The 19,447-nt window shown below is 39.3% G+C and overlaps 4 protein-coding genes across 6 annotated transcripts; 1 reads left to right on the forward strand and 3 right to left on the reverse strand.

The window, feature by feature from the left end:
• Positions 1-47: 47 nt before the first annotated feature.
• LOC111219967 (zinc finger protein Pegasus-like) lies at positions 48-4,016 on the forward strand. The gene is made up of 4 exons (XM_022742854.1): positions 48-163; positions 349-504; positions 599-787; positions 2,044-4,016. The coding sequence occupies exons 2-4, from the start codon at positions 369-371 to the stop codon at positions 2,973-2,975; spliced, it is 1,257 nt and encodes a 418-aa protein (XP_022598575.1). The 5' UTR covers positions 48-163; positions 349-368; the 3' UTR covers positions 2,976-4,016.
• Positions 4,017-4,210: 194 nt separating this feature from the next.
• LOC111219968 (L-seryl-tRNA(Sec) kinase-like) lies at positions 4,211-5,769 on the reverse strand. The gene is made up of 5 exons (XM_022742855.1): positions 5,653-5,769; positions 4,990-5,165; positions 4,815-4,890; positions 4,623-4,716; positions 4,211-4,524 (listed from the first exon to the last, which is right to left on the reverse strand). Exons 1-5 carry the CDS (start codon positions 5,677-5,679, stop codon positions 4,307-4,309), a joined length of 591 nt encoding a protein of 196 aa, XP_022598576.1. The 5' UTR covers positions 5,680-5,769; the 3' UTR covers positions 4,211-4,306.
• Positions 5,770-7,198: 1,429 nt separating this feature from the next.
• On the reverse strand, positions 7,199-10,269 carry LOC111219969 (L-seryl-tRNA(Sec) kinase-like). Its single transcript, XM_022742856.1, has 6 exons — positions 9,974-10,269; positions 9,194-9,449; positions 8,531-8,747; positions 8,356-8,431; positions 8,164-8,257; positions 7,199-8,065 (listed from the first exon to the last, which is right to left on the reverse strand). The coding sequence occupies exons 1-6, from the start codon at positions 10,190-10,192 to the stop codon at positions 7,848-7,850; spliced, it is 1,080 nt and encodes a 359-aa protein (XP_022598577.1). The 5' UTR covers positions 10,193-10,269; the 3' UTR covers positions 7,199-7,847.
• An 802-nt stretch (positions 10,270-11,071) lies between these two features.
• LOC111220022 (disintegrin and metalloproteinase domain-containing protein 9-like) lies at positions 11,072-19,221 on the reverse strand. 3 transcript variants are annotated; one of them, XM_022742956.1, is made up of 22 exons: positions 19,088-19,221; positions 18,690-18,799; positions 18,525-18,598; positions 18,358-18,433; positions 18,200-18,276; positions 17,500-17,692; positions 17,321-17,383; positions 17,031-17,102; positions 16,738-16,907; positions 16,534-16,624; positions 15,818-15,948; positions 15,235-15,406; positions 14,366-14,455; positions 14,035-14,230; positions 13,788-13,899; positions 13,180-13,360; positions 12,927-13,013; positions 12,712-12,817; positions 12,073-12,202; positions 11,874-11,988; positions 11,654-11,691; positions 11,072-11,522 (listed from the first exon to the last, which is right to left on the reverse strand). In XM_022742956.1, exons 1-22 carry the CDS (start codon positions 19,152-19,154, stop codon positions 11,411-11,413), a joined length of 2,463 nt encoding a protein of 820 aa, XP_022598677.1. In that variant the 5' UTR covers positions 19,155-19,221; the 3' UTR covers positions 11,072-11,410. The 3 variants fall into 3 exon arrangements, with proteins under 3 accessions (XP_022598677.1, XP_022598678.1, XP_022598676.1); XM_022742957.1 differs by having other exon boundaries at positions 11,874-11,973; positions 18,525-18,601; XM_022742955.1 differs by having other exon boundaries at positions 18,525-18,601.
• Positions 19,222-19,447: the final 226 nt, after the last annotated feature.

The following is a 19,447-nucleotide window of genomic DNA, read 5'->3' on the forward strand; positions in this document are numbered from 1 at the left end:
TACGTTTAGGGTACACGCGGAACACAAGCAGGGGTATCAGAGAAAAAAAAGCGGAAGCAGTCAAGCGTTCACCTGGTAACGATTGTAGCCGATAATTTATCCCGAGGGGCTCCATTTCCACATTTCTCTCTGTTTAGCGACAATGTTGTTCAGTCACTGAAAGGTAAGATATGAACTGCGGTGAATATGGTGTCAAATAACCGGTGTTAGGTGACGTTAGTACTGTTGTTAACGTCTATGAGCTAACGTGTTTTATAGGCAGCTAGTTAGGTTAGCTTCTGCTGGTCATTAACTGTCAAATGTCAAAGCTGAGTTGTCACACGTCTGACTATTAACTCATGTCCTCAGGTTCAACACAGACGGAAGAAATGGAAGAGATAAAGAGCGAGCCTGTGGATTTTGTGAAGGAATTTCAAGAATACCTGACACAGCAAACCCAGCATGTCAACATGATCTCAGGCTCTGTTTGTGGGGAAAAAGAGTCAGCGGAGCATTTTCAAGCCGGTGGGAAAGATGCACATTAAATTTAAAAAAAAAAACACCGTGTCTTTGATAAATACAGAGTAAGATGTTAAAGTCATGGTGTGTTTGCTTGTAGCTGCACCCAGAAGTGAGCAGAATGGTCTGGACCCTCCGTCTGTGGAGGTGAGCCTGCCACTTGAGGATGGGGCAGACGTACAGATGGACGGCCTGGAGAGGACCTGCGATGGGAAGTACAAGTGCAGCTACTGCAGCTATGCCAATAAGGGCATGGCTCGCTTAATAGAGCACATCCGCATCCACACAGGTTAGTGTTTCCACTGCATTCATTCACTAGGTGGACACCAATGCCCGAAATGTTACAATTGAAACACTGCAAGCAATCTAGACTACTGAGGAGTTGTCGTATACCAGTGGCTCTCAAGGTGGGGGTCATTAAGGTAGTTTACATTTGTAAAATTTACTTTTTTTTTCCAGTGGAAATGTTCCCAATCAGATAAAACAGTATATGTAAGTTGTACTGTATTTACAGCTATAAATACATTTAAGTTTTCCAATATAAAGTGTAGATCAGAGCTGCAATGATTACTCAATTAATTGATTAGCTGATTGACAGAAATTTAATCAATTATTTATATAATCCATTAATTGTTTTAGTAATTTTTCCAATTAAAAGTACCAAACATTCCTCAGTCCCAGCCTCTCAAATGTGAGGATCTGATGCTACATTTTGTCATTTATAACAGTAAATATATCATGTTTGAGTTTTAGACAGACAAAAAGAAGAAATTTGAATACATCACCTTGGGCTGTGGGAAATTACAAGTGGCACTTATCACTTCTTTCTGGCATTTTTTGGACAAAACGATGTCAGATCAGATTGATTGATAATGAAAGTAATCATTGCAGCCCTAATGGAGACAGTGATACTACTGAGTCTTCCCATGTCCACATACCCAGGGCAGAGTCTCATGAAATGCAAAATCTTGTCCAAATCTGTGACTGCTCAAGAGTACACGACAGTGGTTGGAAATAACGATGAGTCACACATAGTTTGAATGGCATTCTAGTTGGTCAAAAACTGAACACACACATTTCCAAAACCAGCTATCCTATGATTTATGTTTTCTGATTCAAGGGTGTTGTATGCTATACAGATTGTTAAGCCCCTAGAGGAAAAGATGATGATTTTTTGATTTTGGCTTTAAAAATTAAATCTGATTTGACTCTGACATCTGTTGTAACTTCTATGCTAGGATTTTATATTGTTAATGATGCCAATTCTCTCTAAATAATTAGTAAGCCACATTTATGTCAAAATGATTTGAAATTCTGGAGACAGTTACAATGTGATCTACATTAATTAGACAATTAAGGATGAAATATTGGAAGATCTTATTGCTGTCTGTTTTTTGTTTGTATAATCTAGCCCTACTTTATACAATCCCTTGTGCAGCACACATAAGACGTTGTACTTATTGCCTCACTGCTGTTTACTCTTTCACAGTAGAATATCTAATATCAACCTTACTGCATTTATTTCCTCTCATGATTATAACCCAGGAGAAAAGCCTCACCGCTGCCAGCTGTGCCCATTTGCTTCAGCGTACGAGCGCCACTTAGAAGCCCACATGCGCTCACACACAGGAGAGAAGCCGTACAAGTGTGACCTCTGCGCCTTCCGCTGCAGCGACCGCAGCAACCTGTCGCACCACCGTCGCCGCCGCCACAAACTCTTGCCCACTAGGGTCGTTCGCTCTCCTTTCTCCAACAAGAGAATGCTGAGCGCCTTGCAGAAGAGGACGGGCTCGCTGGGCTTCAGCAGGCGACTGCTCATTAATTTCAACCCTCCGCCCATGGTGATACCAAAGTCGGATTATCTGAATGACTTGTCTCACAAGATTCACCACCATTTGAACGGTAGTGAGTATAAGAATCTCCCCAAGGTGGATGAGAATGACAGTTGCAACAGGGGCGCTAATGATCTGACGTTTAATCACCCACTGGACCAGCTGTCTACACTTGCTGGCCAGTTGGCCGACCTTCACCCTGAGTCTCAGACTGCTGCATCCCCAGACAGGGAGTCCTTAAAAGACGAGAAGCCCATCCTCATACATCAGGTCTCTAGTGAACAGGTTGTATTGTGTTCAAACAGAGTGCAGACGTCACCGTCTAAAAAAGAATCTCCCACCTCGGTCCACGGCACTTGTAGTCCTGTTCCTGGCCTCGGTTTCGCCAACAACATGAACGCCTTTACTGCGAGTGTTAGCAACAGCCAGCCGAGCACACCCACTCCTGCCCTGACCATACCGGATCAACAGCTCTTGCATAAATGCCAGCATTGTGATATTCACTTTTCTGACAATATCCTCTACACCATTCACATGGGTTGTCATGGCTATGAACATCCTTTCCAGTGCAACATCTGTGGACACATGTGCATAGACAAATACGACTTTGCATGCCATTTTGCGCGCGGCCAACATCAAAAGTGATTGCTTATGACAAGGAACCACATGGAGTCATAGATTCTTGTTTTCAGTATTTTGCTTGTTACACTGATTTATATTTTTGTTATGTACAGTTTACTATCTATTTTACACTCAATACCTGCATTATATTTCTGCCTTACAGTTCTACATTATTCTCAACTTTGAGCCTTAATATTAGTTGTCAATGGACAAAACCACAGACACACCTTGCAGTACAGCGTAGTTTCCAGGATCTTACAGTCAGTGTTGCTTGTGTTTAGAATATCATTGGGATTTTGGGGATTTGCAACATTTTATCTCTTTGCAGTGACTCACCAGGGTTTCACTCAGCTCTCTCAGTAAAAAACTATTACATAGGCAGCTACATATGAGACATTTTAAATCAAAGACCAGTTAGCAGTATTTAAACTTCACTTCCCCAGCTTTGTATTCACTGCAGGGCTTTTGTCCAACATCTGTGTATCACTTGTTCAGCTAATTATGCACCAAAGTTTCTATCTCAGTTAAATAAGCTGGACTTATGTTGCTGTGAGAAACTAAAGTGGGATGTTCAGATGTCCAAAATTTAGGTTTGTGTCCAGCCACACACATCATAATCCTGCTTGCTGTTCTGATATTTATTTATACCTCACTCCATAGACTGTAGAAAGTGTCCAACCAAATGAGTCAGTAATATTTTAGATAGATTTAAGTATTTTTTTTTTTTTTTTTAATTAATTTATACCATTTTCTACAACTATTTATAAACTGTCTTGAGTAGCTTTGTTGTACCGTATATATCAATTTTTAGTACAAAATCAAATTTCAATGTAGCCACATTTTAAGTGTGTAGTAACTGATGTTGAGGCACTGTAAAGATCCAGGGTAACCCTGTTATGATGTAATGTGAAATAATGTTACTTTTTATTTTAAGTAGTAGTTTCTGATTTTGTGGAAATAATAATAAGAGTATTTGTAATCTTGGTCTAAAGTAAAGACTTATTCAGTTGGTTAAGTTGTTTGTATGTGATTAACTTATTTTGGACAGAAGATAGTAACTTTGAGATTAATGAGCTCTTATCAATTTAAACTCATATCACGTGTATCCTGACAAACAAGATGTTATCTGATCAACACTTCACACCATATTTGCAGAAACCACATACATGGCCACTACACAGTAGCTTATTGAGTGTTTAAAAAATATTTCTTTCAAGTTTTTCTTTCTAAATAAAATGATGCCACAATGTTCCAAGAACTGAGGTAACCAGCATTTTATTTACATTTAATTAAATACAAATTACACACATTCACTAATGACTGGATGCAATTAAATATTGCTTTGTGGAAAAAAGTCATTTATGGTCATTTATGATTCTCAGCAAGATCTCCTTTTTCTCGTGGTCGAAAACATCCACTGCTCTTTTCACCACACGTTCCACATCAAAGTCCTCTTCTTGAGTGAGCGACGTTTCCTGAAGCAACTGTTTTCGCAGGTTGTGAAGAAATGTTGCTTTGGATTCATTCAGCTGGGTCGCCAGAGACCTCATGTGTCCAGAGGACACTTGATTTTCTGAAGTTAAGGTGACAAATGTATCATTACGACAGGGCTGCAAATGACAAAGTGAGTAAACGGTGAAATGTCAAATATTATTGAAGCTCTCAGCTGACCTCTGGCAGTCTTCATGGCCTCAGAGATCAGGCGTCGACAGGCCTGGTCAGCCTGGTGGACCACACTAGAGGCACATTTCAGACGGGCGGCTTCCTGCATAGTACAGGACAACAATTTATAACAATAGATAAACAATACATTTTCCACCACTCTAGTTGCATATATTAAAATTCTTATTAACGCTGACACACCTTTTGTTCAGTGTTGTCCTCTACAGGGCTCAGCGGGTTGCTCAGTGCAGAGGAGATCAACTCCATTACCTTCTGGCTGAAGACAAGTCAGATCCACAGACAGATGCAACCAATTAATATCCAATTATTGCACTTCAGTAAAAAGTGTTAGTAACTGCTTGTTTTGCTGTCTTACATGTCACATTTGGACAAATTGTCTGTAGTGTTGAGGTAAATGCTTTTTGTCTCCCATGGGTTCTTCTGTGGATTTGGAGACTCCAAGCGCTTCACCATCTCTAATATCACCTCAGTGGGAATGGGCTCAGACCTGCTCTGGTTTCTGCTGATGCATGACTCCAAACCCCAGTGAATCTGCAAAGACAACTGACTGAGTAATTCAACCAAAGGGGCAACTATTTAAACTGCATAACGGTAGTTTTGCACGTTTGAGAAAATAATAAATGATTTATTTTCCCAGTCATCCAGGCAGCCGCCAGCAGCAGCAACACTAACACAAATTTACTTGAAGTCTTGAGACTTTCTTGGAATCACTTATTCATCATAGTAAACATGTAGTTGCCTTTAAATGCTCCAAAATGATGGTCTTCTGTTGCAAGACAATGTTTTTAAAAACATTCCCTGGTGCATTCAGGTGCTTGCAGAAAGCTCCTGGATTCAAGGATTTTGATAAGTTTGAAGCATGAAATCAATATATAAGCTCAGTGTCCTTTAAAAATTTTAAATAGATATCTAAAATATACAAGGATTGTAATGTATGGGCTAAAACTTGCAAAACTACCAGCATAGTCTTTCGCAAACATTCAGTGGTTTAACCTTTACACAGAAAACAGAGGCTCACGCTTTCTTGCAAGTTGGTACACTTCATATCTCATGCTTGGATAGTAGAAGTTGTCATCCAGTAGAAAGAGAAGTGGAGTCCGGTCAGCACAAGAGTGGTCCAAACCTTCAGGCTGCAGCAGAGTGCGAATGCATTGTTCCCACGCAGCCCTGTTGATCTGACATTTGCTTGGCAGCTCGGCCAACACTTCAGGTTTCTTCATGAACTGCTCAATGCACTGCAGCACGGCGTGTCTGTGTAACTTCCATTCAGTGTGCTGGGGGGGTGGGGGGACGACAATGAGGACAATGACTTGCAATATCTTTGATACTTATAGGGAATATGTGTGACCTTAGTAATTATTTGGTCTATGATTAGTAAGAAATAATAATAACAACAATAATAACCCTGTGATGATGTAATGTGAAATAATGTTACTTTTTATTTTAAGTAGTAGTTTCTGATTTTGTGGAAATAATAATAAGAGTATTTGTAATCTTGGTCTAAAGTAAAGACTTATTCAGTTGGTTAAGTTGTTTGTATGTGATTAACTTATTTTGGACAGAAGATAGTAACTTTGAGATTAATGGGCTCTTATCAATTTAAACTCATATCACGTGTATCCTGACAAACAAGATGTTATCTGATCAACACTTCACACCATATTTGCAGAAACCACATACATGGCCACTACACAGTAGCTTATTGAGTGTTTAAAAAATATTTCTTTCAAGTTTTTCTTTCTAAATAAAATGATGCCACAATGTTCCAAGAACTGAGGTAACCAGCATTTTATTTACATTTAATTAAATACAAATTACACACATTCACTAATGACTGGATGCAATTAAATATTGTTTTGCGCGCGGCCAACATCAAAAGTGATTGCTTGTGACAAGGAACCACATGGAGTCATAGATTCTTGTTTTCAGTATTTTGCTTGTTACACTGATTTATATTTTTGTTATGTACAGTTTACTATCTATTTTACACTCAATACCTGCATTATATTTCTGCCTTACAGTTCTACATTATTCTCAACTTTGAGCCTTAATATTAGTTGTCAATGGACAAAACCACAGACACACCTTGCAGTACAGCGTAGTTTCCAGGATCTTACAGTCAGTGTTGCTTGTGTTTAGAATATCATTGGGATTTTGGGGATTTGCAACATTTTATCTCTTTGCAGTGACTCACCAGGGTTTCACTCAGCTCTCTCAGTAAAAAACTATTACATAGGCAGCTACATATGAGACATTTTAAATCAAAGACCAGTTAGCAGTATTTAAACTTCACTTCCCCAGCTTTGTATTCACTGCAGGGCTTTTGTCCAACATCTGTGTATCGCTTGTTCAGCTAATTATGCACCAAAGTTTCTATCTCAGTTAAATAAGCTGGACTTATGTTGCTGTGAGAAACTAAAGTGGGATGTTCAGATGTCCAAAATTTAGGTTTGTGTCCAGCCACACACATCATAATCCTGCTTGCTGTTCTGATATTTATTTATACCTCACTCCATAGACTGTAGAAAGTGTCCAACCAAATGAGTCAGTAATATTTTAGATAGATTTAAGTTTTTTTTTTTTTTTTTTTAATTAATTTATACCATTTTCTACAACTATTTATAAACTGTCTTGAGTAGCTTTGTTGTACCGTATATATCAATTTTTAGTACAAAATCAAATTTCAATGTAGCCACATTTTAAGTGTGTAGTAACTGATGTTGAGGCACTGTAAAGATCCAGGGTAACCCTGTTATGATGTAATGTGAAATAATGTTACTTTTTATTTTAAGTAGTAGTTTCTGATTTTGTGGAAATAATAATAAGAGTATTTGTAATCTTGGTCTAAAGTAAAGACTTATTCAGTTGGTTAAGTTGTTTGTATGTGATTAACTTATTTTGGACAGAAGATAGTAACTTTGAGATTAATGGGCTCTTATCAATTTAAACTCATATCACGTGTATCCTGACAAACAAGATGTTATCTGATCAACACTTCACACCATATTTGCAGAAACCACATACATGGCCACTACACAGTAGCTTATTGAGTGTTTAAAAAATATTTCTTTCAAGTTTTTCTTTCTAAATAAAATGATGCCACAATGTTCCAAGAACTGAGGTAACCAGCATTTTATTTACATTTAATTAAATACAAATTACACACATTCACTAATGACTGGATGCAATTAAATATTGCTTTGTGGAAAAAAGTCATTTATGGTCATTTATGATTCTCAGCAAGATCTCCTTTTTCTCGTGGTTGAAAACATCCACTGCTCTTTTCACCACACGTTCCACATCAAAGTCCTCTTCTTGAGTGAGCGACGTTTCCTGAAGCAACTGTTTTCGCAGGTTGTGAAGAAATGTTGCTTTGGATTCATTCAGCTGGGTCGCCAGAGACCTCATGTGTCCAGAGGACACTTGATTTTCTGAAGTTAAGGTGACAAATGTATCATTACGACAGGGCTGCAAATGACAAAGTGAGTAAACGGTGAAATGTCAAATATTATTGAAGCTCTCAGCTGACCTCTGGCAGTCTTCATGGCCTCAGAGATCAGGCGTCGACAGGCCTGGTCAGCCTGGTGGACCACACTAGAGGCACATTTCAGACGGGCGGCTTCCTGCATAGTACAGGACAACAATTTATAACAATAGATAAACAATACATTTTCCACCACTCTAGTTGCATATATTAAAATTCTTATTAACGCTGACACACCTTTTGTTCAGTGTTGTCCTCTACAGGGCTCAGCGGGTTGCTCAGTGCAGAGGAGATCAACTCCATTACCTTCTGGCTGAAGACAAGTCAGATCCACAGACAGATGCAACCAATTAATATCCAATTATTGCACTTCAGTAAAAAGTGTTAGTAACTGCTTGTTTTGCTGTCTTACATGTCACATTTGGACAAATTGTCTGTAGTGTTGAGGTAAATGCTTTTTGTCTCCCATGGGTTCTTCTGTGGATTTGGAGACTCCAAGCGCTTCACCATCTCTAATATCACCTCAGTGGGAATGGGCTCAGACCTGCTCTGGTTTCTGCTGATGCATGACTCCAAACCCCAGTGAATCTGCAAAGACAACTGACTGAGTAATTCAACCAAAGGGGCAACTATTTAAACTGCATAACGGTAGTTTTGCACGTTTGAGAAAATAATAAATGATTTATTTTCCCAGTCATCCAGGCAGCCGCCAGCAGCAGCAACACTAACACAAATTTACTTGAAGTCTTGAGACTTTCTTGGAATCACTTATTCATCATAGTAAACATGTAGTTGCCTTTAAATGCTCCAAAATGATGGTCTTCTGTTGCAAGACAATGTTTTTAAAAACATTCCCTGGTGCATTCAGGTGCTTGCAGAAAGCTCCTGGATTCAAGGATTTTGATAAGTTTGAAGCATGAAATCAATATATAAGCTCAGTGTCCTTTAAAAATTTTAAATAGATATCTAAAATATACAAGGATTGTAATGTATGGGCTAAAACTTGCAAAACTACCAGCATAGTCTTTCGTAAACATTCAGTGGTTTAACCTTTACACAGAAAACAGAGGCTCACACTTTCTTGCAAGTTGGTACACTTCATATCTCATGCTTGGATAGTAGAAGTTGTCATCCAGTAGAAAGAGAAGTGGAGTCCGGTCAGCACAAGAGTGGTCCAAACCTTCAGGCTGCAGCAGAGTGTGAATGCATTGTTCCCACGCAGCCCTGTTGATCTGACATTTGCTTGGCAGCTCGGCCAACACTTCAGGTTTCTTCATGAACTGCTCAATGCACTGCAGCACAGCGTGTCTGTGTAACTTCCATTCAGTGTGCTGGGGGGGTGGGGGGACGACAATGAGGACAATGACTTGCAATATCTTTGATACTTATAGGGAATATGTGTGACCTTAGTAATTATTTGGTCTATGATTAGTAAGAAATAATAATAACAACAATAATAACAATAACTATAAACATATATATATATATAATAACACTGAAAAATAGCAATCACAAGTTATGGCAATTTCTATTTAAAAACTTGTTTTTGATTAATGGAGTAATTGTTTCAGTTCTATCTAAATGTACTTTTACTCTTGCCAGTATAATTTAATACAGCACTTCTATGTGTACCACTAAAATATTCCTATGATATTGATACAAAATTTAGATCATTACTGCAATATCTGTATTTTTAATTTAGTTTCGCATGTAACATTAGTGTTACAGTAAAAGTCCAGTCCTCCTTTTGGATTCAGTGGGGCTGGCATTATTAGATTAGGGACGGACTCCGTCGCATCTATTTGGATGCTGAACTCGCAGTAAAAATCTTCCAATTTAGCTCAGTTGTCTTTACCACATCTTGCAGTGCGACTCCGTCCTCCACAGCTCTGGTCTGAAAAGCATGCTCCGGGATCAGGTCATCGTACGGCACAACAGTGGCTCTCCATCCGTGCTGTGCAGCGGCGCTGAGCACCGTGCGGGCCAGAGTGGACTTCCCTGTGGCAGGTAGCCCGCAGAGGACACACAGACAAGCCGGGGCCCGACCGACACCCGCCTTCTCTTCTGCTGCCATGGCTACCAGGGAGCCAGTTTAAGCCTCAGATTTTTACATAGTATTGCAGCCATAGAAAGTTACAGATAGCAGTTAACTTCCGCTGTCGAAACATAAGGAAACACGTGACTTCAGCCCACAATCCTTTCAGAATAAAAGCCCACAAAATAAAGCAAAAGAAGGGAGACTGACTGGAGAGGCGGGGAAATACGGAAGCGCTTTGATATGGAGGTAGCAAAAGGTTAGATTCAATTGTACAAACTAATAAACAAACAAATCAATGAATGAATGAATAAATAAAACACCAATTAATTATTTAAGACTTGCACTTGAACCATCTGCTGGCTCCTTGGCACCATCTCTAACAGAGAAGTTATGTGGAGAAATGATTGTCAGATGTATAAGCCCTGGCAATAAAATGACATCGTGATGCAATGACTTAAAGCGTTATGAATCTTTATTGAAAAAATCCTCTTACTACAGAGCCCCCAAATCATTGGCTGTAATATCTCACATACTACTCAGCTGCCTATTTTAGTGCCATTCAAATGGTGTCCTCCACCTCTGCCGCTGTCATATTTTTAAAATATTTTCTGACTGGCTTTATTTATGGAAGGGGAGCTTTCCAATTGTACTACATTAGTATTAGCAGCAAAATGTAGATAAAGTAGTAAAGTAGTCCCTCTCACTGATATATTATCATTGCCTTTACTAAAGGCCCTACAGGACATCACTAGATTATTAATACTGAAACATCATTGTGTAAGCAGCATAGTTTAAGTTTGTGCCTCATGTATTATCATTACATTACAAAGTGACACAAACTAGGGCTAACATCTACAGTAAAACTTCCAAGAAACTCACACTCCTACAGTAAAAATAGAAAAACAAATATTGCCTGATACATGTTTTTTATTACAATCAAAATCCATGATCTCAAAATTCACAAAATCATTAAAATACTTTGGGGGGGGAAAAACATAATACAAAAGATTGTTTTTTGTTACATTTTGTGTGCACATATTTGCAATGACTCGAATAAAACATATATATACCACTAAATATTTACACATTAACCAAGACCACGTTACTACAGCCAACCTTATAAAGGTGCTGGCAACAGGTTTCAGTGAGTCTATTATAATCACAGTGTTTAAAATTGTCTCTTCATACGGTGTAAAGCTGTACTAAACTCCATACATTCATATATTTGGTATAAAAAGAAAATCAATGCGGTGGCTACTTGGGAGGGATAGGTCTGGGCACTCCGGGGCCCTGCCTAGGAGCCGGTGGTCGTGCAGGGGCAGCGCTTGTTTCTGCATTCCAGTAATCCAATTCTCCATACCTGAAACTGACAGGTTAAGTGAAAATTCAGGTCAACCAGTCATACAGGTCAGCTTGTAAGATCAAAGTTCTTACCCGTCTGTATGTGTGAGGACAATAGGGATTGAGTGAAATTAAGAAAGTTAAATCAGTACATACCCAGAAATTGGAGCTGCGGTAGCTGGCAGATTTCCAGGCTAGAATTAAGAAAGAAAATAACAACCTATTATTAGTCAGCTTTTAAAGATATACTGATTATTGATCTACTGCTTTTGTGTGATGGCATTTTCAGGTAATGAAAACCTGATTTTCCAGCTGCAGAATAAATATTGCACTGCCTTCCCTGCAGTAATGACTAAAAGTAAACAAAAATACTTGCCCTATCAGGTGGAGTCTGTGCTGGAGGCTGGGTCGTGGTACTTGTACGAACATGTGTGTTTGGCTGTCCATTTGGAGTTCCATTCTGAGCATTACCTGGCCTACAATAAGAAAACCTTAAAAAAAACATTGCAAAGACATTGCAACTGCAGACTTTATAATATGTATCAAAATATTTCCCAATGTGACTTGATGCTTACTTCCTCCTTCTTTTCAGGCAGAGGTTCAGGGTATCTCTCCTAAAGGTGTAGAGCAGCACCAGAATGAGAAGGACCAGAACAGGAACCACCAACAGGAAGAAGATCAACAGGCCGTTCCTGACGGAGTAGTCTGAGGTTGCCAAGGCCAGATGTGAATAAGGAACAGTAGCATTAGTTACACTTAGCGGTCAGTAGGTATTCCTGGCAGATTCCCTACAGTTATATCAATGATAGGCTGACTTTACAGTGATGGTTTTTTTTTTTTTTTTACATTTTCAAACACACACGACAATACAAGACATCATGACAAAAATAATATGCATGACAATTTAGATTTATATATCACTAATGGTAGAACAACTGCTAAATTGTATGTAAGACGATTAATTGCTAATGTGGTTCCTGATCCACCACTATTATTAAAATTATTTAAGGCCAAAACACATTGACATCTGGGTGCTTCAAGAGCAGATGTAGCAAGGGACCATTGCTACCACGCTCGGGTCAGCAGCAAATGATTAATATATGAGTAATATGAAGCCTTGATATAGGCCACACAATCTTACATTAGATTACAGTGTCGCAGTAACAACTTCATTTGTCTTGAAAAGTAAATTGATAGAATCAATTAAAACACACCTATCTGAGCCGGACCACTGTTTATGCTGCCACCACGCCCTGACCTGGCACACTGGGGTGGGCCCCACCCGTTTTCACAGTGGCAGTTCCCTTGGTCATTACATACCTGAAGGAATAAAAAAAAAAAAACAGCAAAGTCAGACTTTTTATTAGTGGCTGGTAACTGAGTAAAGAAAGTAAGGAAAATGTCTTTTTAAAAAAAAAAAAAGTTTTACCCCTCGGCCATTGCAGGTGGTCTGGGCATCACAGACCAACTTGGGCAACAGAGCAGTGGCGTTTACACACTTAAAGTCAAGGCAGGCCTGAAAAAGAATTAAAATGAAAATGATGCGTCACTATGCGTCCACATCCACTTTCACATTGGCAGAACCTTACTGGAACAAATCAAGTCACATAATTTCATGAATACATTCCTTCTCTCTGACGTGTACAGTTCTTAAAAAAGTTCAGTCTTCAATGTCAGCTCACCTTTCCTGTACCACAAGGGCTGCCAGTGTTAACGTAGGCAGGATCTAGCACATCTGTGCCGAGGTTGAAGTCTGCATTAACACATCTTGACCCTTCAACTATTTGGATGCTGACATGGGCACCAGGAGGGGGGTTGTTGACGTCCACGTTAGTACACTGCACCTTTCCACACATGGCGTCTCTGCAGCGGAGGTTCAAGAGAAAAACGTTCATTGCCCACTGCTGTTAATGAGCTAAATGCTGAAGAAATAATAATAATAAAAAAAAAGCTAAACTATCCTTCACCTCCTTCACCTGACAAAATAAAGTTGCATCACATCATTTTGCTTAAAATAACCATCCTAAGTACATGGCAACAGTGGTGAAAGACAGTACAGTCGTATCCACGCGGGTCCACTCAGCCCAACTCTGTTGAGAGGATGGAGGATTTGATATTTGGCCAGATGAGTAACTGAAAAATCTTAAATGTTCCCCACATAATTTCAACAGGTGGGCTCTGTGTTGATGTGTCTTGCAATAAATGAGTTAGGAGTTTTATCACTGTGAACTTGATCCTAACTGTAACATGACTGCAGTTACACGCTTTTTATAGATCTACCAGTACTTACGCTACAGGACATTTGATGAAATCTACTTTGCTGGTGATGCCACAGTTTCCAAATAAGTTTCCCTGAGTGTTTGCATGCTGGAAACAAACATCTGCTGCCTTTGTCGCTTCATCTGCCCAAGAGAGAAATAATAGCCAACATAAAATATTAATGATGAGAGACGTGAATTAATATGTTGCCAGGTGATCGCTGTCTCCTGATAGACACATAATGTGGATTAACCACATCAGCCCTTATTTGAATGTACCTGGTGCAAAGAGATGTTTGCACTGGAAATCATACGTCTGGCATCTGCCCTCAAAGCAGTATGCGGCATTGTTTTGGCATGGCAGGCCGTCCATGACGTAGAAGTCGTCGGGACAGAACCCGCTATTTCCATCACAGTATTCAGGGAGATCACAGGCGTTGACAGACTCTCTGCACGGCGTTCCAGACACTCTGATCTAAAACAAAAGAGCATCACATACAAAAACAGAAAAAATGTATATTTTAAGTGCGAAGAATGCAGAATTTATTGCCTTTATTCAGTGCAGTTCTAAGCTACATAACCCCAGTCGCGAGTCCAGTACAATGCTGACCTGACAGTCTTCACAGCAGCTCCCCTGAGCGCAGGCGGCCCCGCGTGTAAACTTGCAGGTTGCAGCATCACAGCATCTGTTATTGCATTCCTATATGAAATGGAAACAGTGTAAAACTATGCGTATCACCACACTACAAAGACATAAAAAAGTACAAGAATTTAACAACGCCAGAATATTTTTTTATTCTAAGATCCTTGAGGTTGTAGCATGGCATTCATTCACTACACGTCTAAATTGAGAGTAAATTACAAAGACAACCCCTAGATTGTGTAGTGGAAAAATTTAGTGTGATTGTATTTGTAACCTGCCTTCTTATTGTAATTGGAAAATGTAATTCATCATACGTGTGCTCTTAGTGTAACCTCTTTGTAGTTGATAAACTGTCTCGATCTCAGGTGAACTGTGGTAGTTCTTTATCTGCATAACTTCCTCGTACATCAGGTTTTGACCCTGCCTGTGCAGCCTAAAATCACCAACTGTAGGCCAGGGGTGGAGACTCCCACATTCTCTTTCTTTTTTTTTTTTTTGCAATAGTATAAAAGACTGGATTGTTCTCATTTTGGGGTTCTCACATTATGGGGACCTTTGATCTCTCTATACGTGTTGAGCCCATTTGCAGACGCTGTTTTCAATAAAACCCACAAAGACAGGCGTGACTCTTGATTCTTAATTCAGATTTCCACAAAAATCGTTTCTGTCTGTGTAAATATCTGGTATACATTCATATTTACTGGTTGTCAGATCTAATATACCTGCATAAAAACACTTTATTCCCATTTTAAAAACAGAGTGAAAACTACCAGAACACAACACGAAACAACATTAAGTGCTCAGTGCAGGAGTTTATCAGTTAGGCAGTACTCTACCTCTGGTTTGCCACAGTCACACTGCTCTCCTTGGTCCAGCCGGCCATTGCCGCATTCGGCAGAACCAACCACATCTGACGGGGAGGGCTGGTTTTTCAGACACACGCCTCCTCCACGGAGGATCAGAGTCTCAAAGTCTGTTGCACTGCAGCTGCTGAAAGTGGTGGAACCACTACAGGGTGACAAGATAAGCTATTAATGGAAATGTCTATTTGGACAGGCCTCACGTTACTAAACAATCTTTGACAAGATCATATGTTTGCTTCCTGAATGAATGGACTGAGTGTTCATTCATTGAGGAAATAACTGTAGAGAGTAAAGTAAAAGAGGCTACGTTATACAGAAACACACTACACTTGACACGTTAAATCCTGTAAAATCCAAGGGCCGATGCTCAGTAATACACTAAGTACACATGGACATTTTTCTTTTATTTTGAGGGAGAAAAAGCTTACTTATGACAGTATGGGTGTTGTAAAAGGCACAGAATATAATATGTACTATGTACTGTGGGATTTTAACCACTGCTTTTTTTCAATTTCATGTCAAGGAGTTAAGAAATATTTTATGGAAGATGTTTTACCTAGCACTGGCTGCCATGATGCAGGCTTCTCCACTACATTTGCAGCGGGTGTTGTCGTGATTCATACCCAGGTTATGTCCCATCTCGTGCGCCACAACAGTGGAGACGTAAGGCAGGTTGTTGTTACTGAACTGTGAAAACACACTCAGTAAGATACAAAGTACATTCAGTGCTAATATTCTCCTTAGTTTATATACCTTAATATACTGGATTATCCTAAATGGGAAATTCAAGTAAAAAAAAACAAACAAGAAAAACACTTCCTTTAGTTAACTTTTTACTTTTTAGTCACAGTGAAAGACGGTATTTTGCTTGATTGATTTCATTTATCTCCTGTTGAATCGGAATGTTGGAGGAAGAGGTTGGGTATGAAAGGGTCGTTCACTGATGGGAAAAGATGGGCAGCAATTCAACTATGTAGGGTGTGGTTTTTTTTAGTTGATCAGGAAGTTATTTTTCCTTCTGGTATGACTTCAAATCAAGAACAACATGAGGCATCACGAGACAAAAGAATAAGGAATCCAATAAGACAATAAAAGATGCCTAGTCATGGAGCTTAAAAAGACTATGGTAAGTCTAACCTGTTTGAAAACAAGCTGCACTTATACAAGTGTCCATGAATAATGCAGATAGTATCAGGTTCTACACTAAGGCTCATGCTGCCGAGGCACCACGGTGTCAGCTGGTGTTAGAAGTTAAAAGGGAGTTGAACTAACCACGTTGATTCCTCCAGCTGTCGCTACGGAGCAGACGGTGCCCACGAAGGCCATACCTAATACACCTCCATTGTATGGGTTCGGTTGACCACTGAGAAACAAGTGGACCAAGAGATAAGTCACGCAGTTGACTTGTATCAAACAATGTCATGTGATGGCATCATATTATTTAAAGAAAAAGGACAAAGTCCAGGCATTACTTACACAAGGAGTTGACCAATGTCATGCCTGATCTTTGGTATCAGAGTCGTCTTCCTCCACTGAACAAACCTCCCCAACACGTCTCCTGCAGAGCCATCCACATCAAATGGATTACCGTCCTTAAAAATCTCCAGGCCCACCAACACGACACGGATATTCAGTTGTTTGTAATACTAGAGTAGAACAGAAAATAAAAGCGGACTATTTAAGACCATAACACAGCTCTAGCACAGAAACAACATTACCATTAATGGAAATTTAGCATCGTTTCTTTTACAAACAACTTAAAATCTCACCGCGTCCAGCAGGTTAGCCATTTCCACCAACTCTTCTCGTACCGCCGTCTCATTTCTTTCCTTAAATTCATACTGCAAATACAATTAACACAATAATAAAAAAATATTTTTGACAATATAGTCTGCAGCACAGGAAAAGCACTGCAATATTTGTGTTGGAAAAACACATTCCTTGCTGACTAATGGCACCTTTGGTAAATATGCTCATTCACTTGCCTCTAGGGTGAAACAGCAAACAATTCATTCTCGTTTACACAATAGTCAATTCATAAACACATAAACACACCCACCCTGAGATGATCGGCAACCAGCACCAACTCCACATAGCTAGTTTGTGGCAAATTGCGCTTCCTCTGTTAAAATAGGAAACAGAATAAGGACAAGCAGACACTTCAAAGCCTCAGCCACTATGCAAAATAATCACACTGAATATAATATGAGTTAAAGTGAATATAGTGAGCATCCTAACCCGCAGCAGTGAAGTCAGCGAGTGGCCAGGTTCAAAGGGTTCGTGGCTTTGTGTTGATTCAGCCTCACCGACGACCCCACAGGTGACAGGCTCAGACTGAATGTCCTTCATTACATACAGAAGATGCTCATTGGTGGCGGACTCTGGCATAGGCTCAAGTCCATAGGTCTCATTTCCAAAGATGATCACTCCCCTATGGAGAAGTAGCGCACAGCAGACATAACTTTAGATGAATACTTTTAATCTACGCCACGTCATGACGTTACCTAACATAATGTACATGACAGATTGCTTTGATAAAGTTTGACCGGTAACTAAGAACCTTTGAACCAATAGTAATAAATGGGAAAAAATGGTCAGGTCCATCTTTAGTTTGATGTGTGGCTCTGCTTTAGCCCCAGTAATATGGTTCAAATCAGTATCACATCTTATTAAGAGGATTTCCCAATATTGATACACCAGTAAAGATAATAAACTGTGTTATACGTTATATCAATTTATTCAAGTTCAACTTATTAACTTTATTAACTTCAATAAAGTGATTTTGTTGCCCTCAAGCATTCATTTCACAACAAAATATTATGAAATAATAACTCAACACAATCAGTTACTGTAAGTGTTGTCATAGATTCAGGGCCAAGCTCTAGCTCCATTCATTACTCACAGAAGGCACTAAAAACAGGAACATAGATAATCAAACCTGAGGCCAGAGCATGTGCTGAGCGCTACCACTGAATTCTCATATCCCTCCACCTCTCCGTGGAAATAGCAGTGCCTCTGAGAAAGAGGAAATAAAATCAGGTTAAAGGTTGATGTTATAGTAGCCTTATAAACCAGAATGCGCAACTGTCGACTTACATGTCTTATGAATGACGAACTGTGGTTACCAGCGGTGTCATGTGAATACTGATCAAAGTTTGGGTGTAAAAAGTCTCTGACAAAGAGAGAAAAGAATATGTCCAACATTTGATCTGAAACACAAACAGGGACTTACAATAATGTCAGTATGAATGAACTGTGCCTACTTGTTAGCTTTTAGATGAAGGAGGTGCTTTCTGTTGTTTATGTTGAGTGCATATGATATTGTCTCCTCTCCATACTTCTGAAATGGGTTAAAAGAAAGCATTATTAAATGTTCTCATACTGTAATATCAGTTAAAAAGATTATTTAATCAGGGTTGTACACCAACCTCTTTTGACTGTGGCGGTCTGTTGACAGTCCTTGTTCTTCTGTGAATCACCTGAGGATTTACAATGGAGTACTTGGAAAGTTTTGATGTAAGCCCATTGAAAGAAAGGTCTGGAAGAAAGGTAAATACACAATGAAACTGTAAATACTGGGAAAATAACAGTTAACGCATGTATTTCTTCTCAGGACACAGGCATTAACAAAAGGAAAACGTATTGAGAAATATTTAACCCTCTTGTTACTTTATCCTTGGTTTATAATTGCACAGTTTTAAAATAACAAAAACAGACAAAGCGGATCATAAAAATTCATCCGTTCGTGTAAAAAAAAAAAAGCCGAGTTTTTCTCTGCTCCCTCGAAGCACAACACAACATGCAACCCAAATCAAATGTGCCTCACCTTTGTTGTAAATCCCAGAAATGTAACAAAGGAAAAATACGGCGAAAATGATGTGTTTTCTGACCATGATCCCGGTTAGTAAGTTAGTAAGTATTTAGTGTGTTCCTCTTAGACCGACGGTATGTCTGCTAATGACTCGGACGCTTGTGTTTTTGCTTCCTAGTGGTCAGGTGCATCTTTGTGATGGGTGTAGCCAAAGACAGGTAAGCTACCAAGCAGGAGGCCAAGTAAAACAAACAAAATGCAAAGGTGGATTGAAAAGACAGCAAATATTTGCGAGAGGGTTTACCAGACAGTTATATTATAATTTAGAATATTATTACCACTGGTTAAACAATACTTGCTTTACTACTAACAGTC

The sequence above is a fragment of the Seriola dumerili genome, unplaced genomic scaffold (genome assembly GCF_002260705.1).
Source record: "Seriola dumerili isolate Sdu_G_001 unplaced genomic scaffold, Sdu_1.0 BDQW01000068.1, whole genome shotgun sequence".
Taxonomy (NCBI): Eukaryota; Metazoa; Chordata; class Actinopteri; order Carangiformes; family Carangidae; genus Seriola; species Seriola dumerili.

Coding starts and splice junctions, on each gene's coding strand:
- LOC111219969 (XM_022742856.1), bottom strand. CDS start 10,192: ATGGCAGCAGAAGAGAAGGCGGGTGTCGGTCGGGCCCCGGCTTGTCTG. Junction 8,432..8,530: donor AATTTGTCCAAATGTGACAT/GTAAGACAGCAA, acceptor ACTTGTCTTCAG/CCAGAAGGTAATGGAGTTGA. Junction 8,258..8,355: donor AGGACAACACTGAACAAAAG/GTGTGTCAGCGT, acceptor TGTACTATGCAG/GAAGCCGCCCGTCTGAAATG.
- LOC111219967 (XM_022742854.1), top strand. CDS start 369: ATGGAAGAGATAAAGAGCGAGCCTGTGGATTTTGTGAAGGAATTTCAA. Junction 505..598: donor AGCGGAGCATTTTCAAGCCG/GTGGGAAAGATG, acceptor GTTTGCTTGTAG/CTGCACCCAGAAGTGAGCAG. Junction 788..2,043: donor GCACATCCGCATCCACACAG/GTTAGTGTTTCC, acceptor ATTATAACCCAG/GAGAAAAGCCTCACCGCTGC.
- LOC111219968 (XM_022742855.1), bottom strand. CDS start 5,679: ATGAAGTGTACCAACTTGCAAGAAAGC. Junction 4,891..4,989: donor AATTTGTCCAAATGTGACAT/GTAAGACAGCAA, acceptor ACTTGTCTTCAG/CCAGAAGGTAATGGAGTTGA. Junction 4,525..4,622: donor GGCCATGAAGACTGCCAGAG/GTCAGCTGAGAG, acceptor CCTTAACTTCAG/AAAATCAAGTGTCCTCTGGA.
- LOC111220022 (XM_022742955.1), bottom strand. CDS start 19,154: ATGGTCAGAAAACACATCATTTTCGCCGTATTTTTCCTTTGTTACATT. Junction 18,434..18,524: donor CTTCATCTAAAAGCTAACAA/GTAGGCACAGTT, acceptor TCTCTTTGTCAG/AGACTTTTTACACCCAAACT. Junction 18,277..18,357: donor GTTCGTCATTCATAAGACAT/GTAAGTCGACAG, acceptor CCTCTTTCTCAG/AGGCACTGCTATTTCCACGG.